The 9,721-nt window shown below is 26.2% G+C and overlaps 1 protein-coding gene across 1 annotated transcript; it reads right to left on the bottom strand.

Moving 5' to 3' along the window:
- Positions 1-5,235: 5,235 nt before the first annotated feature.
- On the bottom strand, positions 5,236-7,431 carry LOC127286300 (uncharacterized). Its single transcript, XM_051312684.1, has 4 exons — positions 7,105-7,431; positions 5,698-5,954; positions 5,442-5,619; positions 5,236-5,360 (listed from the first exon to the last, which is right to left on the bottom strand). The coding sequence occupies exons 2-4, from the start codon at positions 5,947-5,949 to the stop codon at positions 5,236-5,238; spliced, it is 555 nt and encodes a 184-aa protein (XP_051168641.1). The 5' UTR covers positions 5,950-5,954; positions 7,105-7,431.
- Between the last annotated feature and the right edge of the window lie 2,290 nt (positions 7,432-9,721).

The raw sequence follows: 9,721 nt of genomic DNA, 5'->3' as shown, positions 1-9,721 counted from the left end.
TCTTCTCATTTGAATGTTTATAATATAAAAAAAACACATTAATATAATTATTTTCTTACAATTATAAAAATTAACATCATAAAAGTGTAAACTAAAATTTTTTTTTTTCGTCTTGTATTAGTTCAGCCATTTTTTTTTTTATTTAATTATTCACTATAATTTCGGAAATAGCGCACGTCGAATGTCAATGTTAATTATGCGAAAAAAATTAATTCAATATATTTTAGAAAACTGTTGCGGAATATCGAATACAGCTCTTTACGAAACTGACAATGAGTTCTGTAAAATTTACTGAATTAATTTTTTCCTTGTAAGAAAATAACAAGAAATGAATATTTTCTGGTTTGAAGTTGCACTTTAAAATTTGAAAAAAAATGACTATTAAAAAAACATATTTTGGAAAGAATATCCTTTAGGGAAATAATAACTTAGTCTCTTAGAAATCGCAATTTTTGTTTTCATTTTGATTGCTCATTGTCAGGATTTTTTACTAACCTTAAATAACATATGGCAAATTTTATGTTACCAGACAGATTTTTATAAATTTGACAAAATTCAGAACAGAAGTAAGTTATAACAGAAATTTTAATATGTTAAAAGAAAATGAGCACAATTGTTAATTTCTGATTGAAGCCACTTTGAAGTTGTGAATAAAATGTTATTGCCCGGAATTTTGAATTTTTCAAAAAGAGGCCATTCATTAATTACGTAAGGGTCCTTAGGGGGAGGGGGGGGGGGTTATAAAATCTCTACATGGTCTTACGTCGGTGGGTACACAGAAAATTAAAAGGCATTAAAATAAGCTGCAACGCTTATTATTTTAATACAATTTTGCATATTTTAATCCATTTTGGAATTAAAATAAGCAAAATTGGATTAAAATAATAAGCGTAGCAGCTTATTTTAATACCTTTTAATTTTCTGTGTAGAAGCTATTCTTACGTAAAATTTTGCCAAGTATTTTTCATTTGTATTATTGTAATTAATTTTTTAAATTACATTAATATTGTTAAAAACTTACGTAAGAAGGGGGAGGGGGGGGTCCGAAAAATCTTATGTATTCTTACATGGGGGTAGGGGGGATCAAAATTAGCCAAAATCGTCATTACGTAATTAATGAATGGTCCCAAAGTGTATTTTTGCACAAACGGGAACAAATTGAGAACACCATTTGTTTTTATTTTGTTGTAAATTTTAACTTTTTTTTTTTTTACCATTTTGGACATGTTTTACAACCTTTTAGCAATATTTTCTTAACAACGCAGCTTGATTGGATATAGCTTGGCACATACTATCCAATATATCAGTTTAATATAGAAACGGGAATGTTTCGTTGAAGGTGACCTTAAGCCAGAAGGCCATCAAGAAAAGTGATGGCAAAGAGGAAATGTTTTGCGGCTGCAGAACAATGACTGGAATCGGAAATTGTGTTTTTTCGTCGCCTAATTTTTTTAAAATGAATATATATATATATATATATAAAAATTTTTTTTAAATGATTATATAAATTTATAATTATTACGACAATAAATAAAATTCAGGGGTGCGAATTGTATATAATTTCATTTTGACTTTTATTTTGATTTTAACTGAAATTTTCCACTGAAAAATGAAAATCAAAGCAAAAATCAAAGCGGAGAAGGTACACGGAAAAAAATTTTCTGTAGAATTTACAGAAACTCCTGCGCCATCTACTGATGTTTCTCCAAATAGAGAAATATGTAGAATCATTGGCATTAAAATCTGTTAATTCTACAAGTTTGAGCTACAGTTCTTAAAAACTGTTGAGTGACCAAATTATGTATACTATATGGGGATAATATATATTTGGTAGAGTATTTTTATAGGTTATATTCTCCTCCGAATACATTAAATTCGCGGAACATTATTGTATAAATTAGTATAACTTCTATGTAAATAAATTCATCCTTCAATAATTTTCTAACAAAAAAAATGAGGAGCAAGTTTTCAAAACTTATGATAAATCCACTTTTTCTTATGTCGAGAAATTGAAACAAACGACTTTTCTCACTTAATCACTACAGTTAATTTTAAAATAAAAAATTTCTAATAATTTATTTCTATAATAATGTTTATATACTTAAGACGTTTCCTTTTTAATTAAACTTTCTTGCCGACACTATGATAATAATAAAAACACTAAATTCGCCTTGACCTCTCGCACTCAATCGTACTCAGCCTTAGTCGAATCACTGCATTGTTTTCGCGCATGCGTTAAATCCTTACAGAAAATATCTGTAGAATTAACAGATTTAGGAACATGTAAAATCTCTAAATCGATGTTAAAGAATTACCAGAAAATTTTTTCCCGTTTACTCAAAGTGCGAAATTACACAATTCTACCTCAGGTCGTTTAGGGTTAAGATTAATTGTTTCAGATGAAAAAATTTGAAATCAATTTTTTTCTTAGTCTCATAAATGAATCTTAAAGAGAGTGCAAATAATAATAAAAAGTTGTGGTTGATATAGAATTTGAAAAGTGCATATATGTGATAAATTCAAGTCACATGAGTACATTACATACATTGAGGTCACAATTACCAAGATTGCCAAGGTTTACTATACTACTTTCGGCAGAAAAATTTCTTTTTCAACATTTCACCGTCGTCGTTCCATTCAAGTCATGAATTTTGGTGAACGCCCCAAAGGGACTATTCTACAATCAGGACGCAGGTGATCGAGTTTCGGTGCTGTAATCGACATTACGCAATTATTAGACACTCTATGTAGAGCTCTGTATATACATATATATGAAATTTATATAACAACAATACACCTGGAACAATTCCTCTGAAATCTTATCCCTCTCATCTTATCCACTATATACAATATAAAAGAGAAAAGTGTTTACTTTTATAATTTAATTAATTCCCGCGGTATCTGATGTATACTTTTATGTTTTATTTGTTTTACGCATGACTACTTTCTCTGTGGGAATTTTTTTCTAAAAATATTTTATTGGATGCATCGAAACCGACAATGCCCAAGTAGAAATGTGCCCCTGGCATAGTACTGATCCAACACTGCCAGTCAGTATAACAGTACTGACTGCCGTACTGGGCCAGTAGTGGACCAGACCTGGCTGGTAACGCTGTCCAGTACTGATTTTGTCCCGCTCACCAGTACTAACGTAGTACTAGAATAATACTGGCATAATACTGGCAAAGTACTTATCCGGACTTAAAATCTCACTTTTTTACAAAATGCTAAAACACGCTTTCCAATGCAAATTTCATCCTTATTAGTTTATTACTCCCATTTTTACCACGAACAGGTAATGTGAAGCCAATAATAGTTAATGTTATTTAGAATATATAAAATATTATTAACAATAAATAATTAAAATAATAATTATCATTTATATTAATTAAATTATTTTATTTTTAATAAACTATTTTACAAAAAATAATTTGTGTTGTAAATTTTTTTATTTTTTTAAATTCATAATATTTAATTTTTTTTACTTTGCACTTATACTTAATTTAATAATTATTTAATAATTGATATTACACATGAACAAATATTGTACTTATAACACTTAAAACTAAGAACGAAAAATCTCGCACGCATGGGGGATCGAACCCTAAACCCTTAGAACGCAAGTCAGATACGCATACCGCACAGCCGCGCTGGCTTGAAGTGCTGACTTGAAGTAGTTCACCTAATACAAAAGTTTTGATTTCAAAGTTTGTATTATCTATTGATCACGAAAATAAAATGAATTTATTCTTAAATTTTTTAAACTCACAAAATTTTTTCAATTTTTACAAAGATTTAATGAAATAAAACTGGATATCAATTTCAGTTAAATATTTTTAATAAATTATTTTTACCGTAAATAATATTAAAACAGAAAAAAATGATTGATGAATTACATAATTAAAAATAAGTTAATAAAAGACGACTATAAAATATAAATGATAAAAAAAATTTTAATTTAATTTAAGAATACATAAAATATATCAACACCCAAAAAAAAGTAATCTTAAATTTAGAGGAAAATTCCTCTTCTAAAATCCTCTGAATATTTCCTCTTAAAGTACGAATATTCCATTTCACTGTAGAATATTTTTATTCTTTGTTGTAATGGAACAATGACAAAAGGAGTACCTTTGCATTTTCCTCTTCAATTACGATTTTCCTGTTTAAATTTAGTATATTTGAAAAAAGGAAAAGTAAATATATGATATCGATTACATTTTTTTCCTGTTTGACATTTGTGCTTTTGTTTTTCGAAACTGTCAATTTTCGTATTTTGTTATAATAATGTTGTGTTATAAATCGAAAGACCAAAATGGAAAAGAGACTCGAAGATTTACTAAATGATTTAAATCTGGGTGGATATATTGAATGGAGGTATAAATACAGAAAATATAACCTCTCGATGAATCTTCATTTCTTACTAATTTTCTTAAATATTTGCGTCGAACTTGTTTGATATTTGCAACTGGCTACAGCATTTTTTATTATTATTGTAATTAAATCTAATGTATTGATGCTCAGCATAAAGCAAGAAATTTTTTTCAGAAATGTTTAATTAAAAACCAATATTTCATTCTTTATTACAGGAATCTATTATAATTTACCTTTTTTGAATGTAAATAATTAAATCTTATTAAATATTTATTATATTATTCAAATTTAAAAAAATTATTGGTTCTCTTGACATTAATAACACTAGGAATTTTTTTTGTTGAGGTTTTGATATCAACATTTAATTCAATGTGTCAAAACTGTACTTTATTATCAATACATAAACATTATTGTCTAATAATTTATTCAAAACCTGTGTAATACGGTTATTTTCAACTTGTCAAAATATTAGAATATTATTCTTCCTTTAAGAGGATTTTTTCGAGAGGAAAATCCTTCTAAATTAAGATTATTACTTTTGATACCAAAATTAAGAGGAAAATATGCATTACATTTAGAGGAATCCTCTAGAATGAAGATTACTTTTTTTAAGGTGAAATAATAAAGAACTATCTAGTATTAAGGTGTGTAATAATAAATTAGAGATATTCTACTTTTAACAGCAAAAATGAAAACACAAAGAATTAACTATTTGTTGTTTATTAATAATAAAATACACAATATTATTTTTAATTCGTTACATTTTTGTTTGAATTTGTTCCATTGAATGCATAATTTAATTATGCTTTTGATAAAAAATGAATAAAAACTTTAAATTTTTAATTTGGAATGTTTTGATTTTCATCTTGTTTTTTTTAATTGTCTTTGTTGTTTTCCTCCATCTCTGTCCACTGCATCAGATAGCCAGCGACTTAATGTTGACACAATTTCCGATTTCGTTGTTGTAAGAAGTTTTAAAATCACACCTATAACATAATGTAATATTTAGATAGAAAATTTAAACTATGTAGACAAATTTGAGAATAATATTAAATAAAATTACACACCTTCCAAACATCGGTGAATATTAGTTTGAGAAAAGTTTTCTTTTCTAACTCCTTTTGTTAATTTCCCACAACCACTGTATTGAAGTTGAACTTCTTTTGTTAAAAACGATGGTAATACATCATTTATTGCGCTTTTAACTGTCTTTGCACCAGATGAACGAAGGGTCATGTACTCAATCTGTTAAAAAAACAAAGTGATAAAATTAAATGCAGAATTAAAGAAATTTAAATTAGATACAAACTTTAATATACATACTACGTGTATTTGATTATCGCCTGAAATATTTGAATCCAAAAGTTTAAAATTTGCAAGATTATCTTTAGGAAGATTTTGTAGGATCGGATTCTTTAAAAGATTGTCAATAGAAGACGCAACTTCATTCACTTTAACAGCATCGGCAATCATATTCAACTTCTTTTTTAAAGTGTAAAGCATTCTTCTCTCCAAAGTTTCAAATCCCTTAACAATTTTCACATTTATCATGATGTAAAATTCTTGTACGGACATATCACCTGTAATAAAAGTTATTGACATTAATTTAAACACATTTTTAATATTTTATATTCAATTCTTTTATTTATAATAATAATAATTTAATTTTAATAATAAATAATTTATAATAATAATTTATAATAATGTTAACAAACAATTGAATATAAATATCAGAATGTAAAAAATTACAAGAAAAAAATAATATATGGGTGATTCCACGTCAGATTTTAGTTCAAATTTTAAATTCGTCCAAAACTATTTTTTTTCATTCTTCATAGTAAAAAAACGTATACGTATTTTTTTTTTTTTTGGTGCCAAAATTTTTGAGTTATGAATTTTCAAAATTTTGGTTTTTGAAAAGTAGACCTATTTTCAACGACCTACAACTTGAAAACTATTGAATTTAGAAAAATTTCATTAAGAGAAAAAAGTTTCGATTTTTTGTCGACTTTTTAATAATGTCAAAAAAAAAATTATTTTTGAATTTTTATTAAAAAAATAATAATTTTTTATAAACAAATTCATTTTTTTTCAATTTGGACATTTTTTTAAAAATTTTTTTTTCATTAGATACTGATAATATAATTATTAACGCCGCGCGCTCAACTTGCACGCAGAGTTCAAAAATTCATTTTCACCCATTAAACTCATCAGGCCCACTCCAAAACTTTGTGCAAACGTTTTTTATTATTTTCAGGTACCTATCTAATGAAAAAAAAAATTTAAAAAAAAATGTCCAAATTGAAAAAAAATGAATTTGTTTATAAAAAATTATTATTTTTTTAATAAAAATTCAAAAATAATTTTTTTTTTGACATTATTAAAAAGTCGACAAAAAATCGAAACTTTTTTCTCTTAATGAAATTTTTCTAAATTCAATAGTTTTCAAGTTGTAGGTCGTTGAAAATAGGTCTACTTTTCAAAAACCAAAATTTTGAAAATTCATAACTCAAAAATTTTGGCACCAAAAAAAAATACGTATACGTTTTTTTACTATGAAGAATGAAAAAAAAAAAATTTTGGACGAATTTAAAATTTGAACTAAAATCTGACGTGGAATCACCCATATATATACATTAATAATTATATGTATTATATATAACTATAATATTTAATTATTTATTTATTTTTATCACCAAAAAAATTCGAAACAATTTATTGTTTACTGACCTTTTAAATTGCCTTCAGATGTAATTAAATGATTTAAATTTAAATCGTAAGGCGATTTATTTTTAGCTTTGACAGAATTTTTCTTTTTTGATTTCTTGACTTAAACAGCCGATGTATTGCCGTTACGTGGAGGTGAAAGAGTGGAATCTTTTTTTTTGAATTTTCTTTAGGTTTAGAAGCTGTAGAATGTATTGAACTCGAAGAAGATTCTAAACGCTGATATACATTTCCTTGACTTTTCTTTTTATGCCAGTTTTTCTTCTTTGAGTTTTTCTTTAAAGAATCTTCTCTTGCCGTTGAAGTGCTAGATTCATCAAAGAACGATAAACTTTTTTCATCTGTTAACAGATAATTGAATGCCTATATTTTAGAAAGTATGAAATAGTGTGACAAACTTGATATAAATTGAAAAATGTAATTATTAATGTACGATACAAATTTTTTTTTTGATATTTACATAATAACTAATTAGTTAAATGTTTATTCAAATAAATAATAATTTTAATTTTAAAAACATATTTTTTAATAAAAAAAATTATCGTTTTGTACCTATTGGAATAATTTAAAGACTTTTTTATATTTAATGTTTTCTTACAACCGACATAGTACTGATTCGGTGTGAATGACAGTGAAATGCCAGTACTGATTTTAATATTTTTTTACCTCCGACATAATACTGATTCGATGTATGAGTCAGTACACTGCCACTACTGAAAGTCAATACTGACAGCCAGTATTGGATCAGTACCATTCCGGTGTTTAATTACGGCGAGCTACGGAAATTTCTACTTGGGTGAGTATAGGAATAAAATTAATGAATATAAAAAGAGCCATTTTTGAAACTGAAAATTATATTATACCTTTTTTGCAAATATGTTATAAACCTAGATTTAAGACGAACATAACCTCAAAAGTCAAAACCGAATATCAAAAACAGGTTAAAACGAACATAACCTCCAAATTTAATACCAAATGTCAGAAACATAGGCTAAAACGAACATAACCTCAAAAATTTCAGATTAGTTGTCTTTCTTCTATATTATAAAAATAATAGTACATTTAGAATAAGAAAATAATTAATTAAATTTTTGTTAAGATTCTTGTGAACTAAAGTGGGTAATGTTTGCGACTAATAATTAACCTAAAAATTATTGTTTTGTTTCAGATCCAGCGACAACGACTCTGAACATCTAAATTTCTCATGGTAAGTGACAATTGAATAATAATACTAAAAATCTTTATTTTATTGTGCAGCCCGTTTCAGAATGCAAAAAATAGGCACTTTTTTACTACATTTTTTCTCACCCATTTTTATTCTAAATTAGCGAAAAACTTTTTACTTTTAAAAATATAACATTTTAACAAACAGAAACATTTTTTGTTTTGTTTTTAAATTATTATTTATTGTTTCTAGAGGGCGCCAAAGTCAGAGTATAAAATTTGTAATTTTTTGAGGTGCCCCCGATAGAGCAGTCCCTGATAATTTAAAATCAAACAAACCATATTTTTTTATTTATTTATTTATTTATTTAAATAAATTGCATTCATTAAGAAGGTTCAAACTATTAACATAACCTCAAACGTAAAAGTAGTTTTTAACAGAACTAAAAAAGTATACTTAAAATTGGTTTCACCGAAATTCGAAGGTTCCAATTGTATAATTTTTAATTATTTTGAGGTTATGTACAAAAATTACAAATTTTACATTCTGCCTTTGGCGCCCTCTGGAAACAATAAAGAATAATTTAAACAGAAGAGAAAAATTATTACTTTAATTAAAATACTGTATTTTTTAAATGTAAAAGGTTTTGTTAAATGTAGAATAAAAATAAATGAGAAAAAATATAAAATAAATAAGTGTATTAATTTTGCATTCTAAAATGGACGTCTGCCTTAAACACACCTGGTATCGCAAATTCTAGTCAAGAATGTGTATATAACAAAATTGTCAAAATTACAAAGAAACCTAAAAACATAACCTCAAAATTCAAAAAAGAAATTTAAAAACAAAAAATTGAAAGTCATCAACGAAGAGGCTATGTCCTTTGACTTAAATTTTGAGGTTATGTTTGTCTTTTGGCTTATTAATCTTCAATCTTAGACATAATTGTAAGGTTATGTTCGCTTTTTGTTCTTCTGTCTCTGTCCTTAATTTTTGAAGGGAGGTTGAAAGTAATAGGGCTATTAACCAATAACACTAATTTTTGAGGTTATGTTCAAATTTTGATCTAATTTTGAGGTTACGTTTGCTGATTGATTTCCGTATTAACTAGATATTGGAATATTTTGCGAAAGTGAAGTGATCCAGAACAAAACAGAGTGCCGATGAGTAGTGTAAAAAAGAACTCTTTCAATAATATAATGAAAAGCCAAGGTCACACTCACAATTCCCTTCCCCATTGCCTTTCTTTGCTTTAATTATGTCGTAACTCTGTGTACATATATAGATTACAGTGAGAACATATACAAATAGCAGTTTAATGTAATTAACGTGTTTCCATTCACTTTGATTTAAAAAAAAAAATTTTTTTCGACATCTCCTTTTGACACTTTGTAACTCTACAATTATATGTTGTGAATTAATTTGCATTTTTCTATTATATTATATAGATATATC

Source organism: Leptopilina boulardi, unplaced genomic scaffold, assembly GCF_019393585.1.
Source record: "Leptopilina boulardi isolate dan_hultmark-lab unplaced genomic scaffold, ZJU_Lbou_2.1 LbouV2_352, whole genome shotgun sequence".
NCBI classification, from domain to species: Eukaryota; Metazoa; Arthropoda; class Insecta; order Hymenoptera; family Figitidae; genus Leptopilina; species Leptopilina boulardi.
The sequence above is the reverse complement of the archived record's forward strand: the minus strand, read 5'-3'. Positions and strand labels throughout refer to the sequence as shown.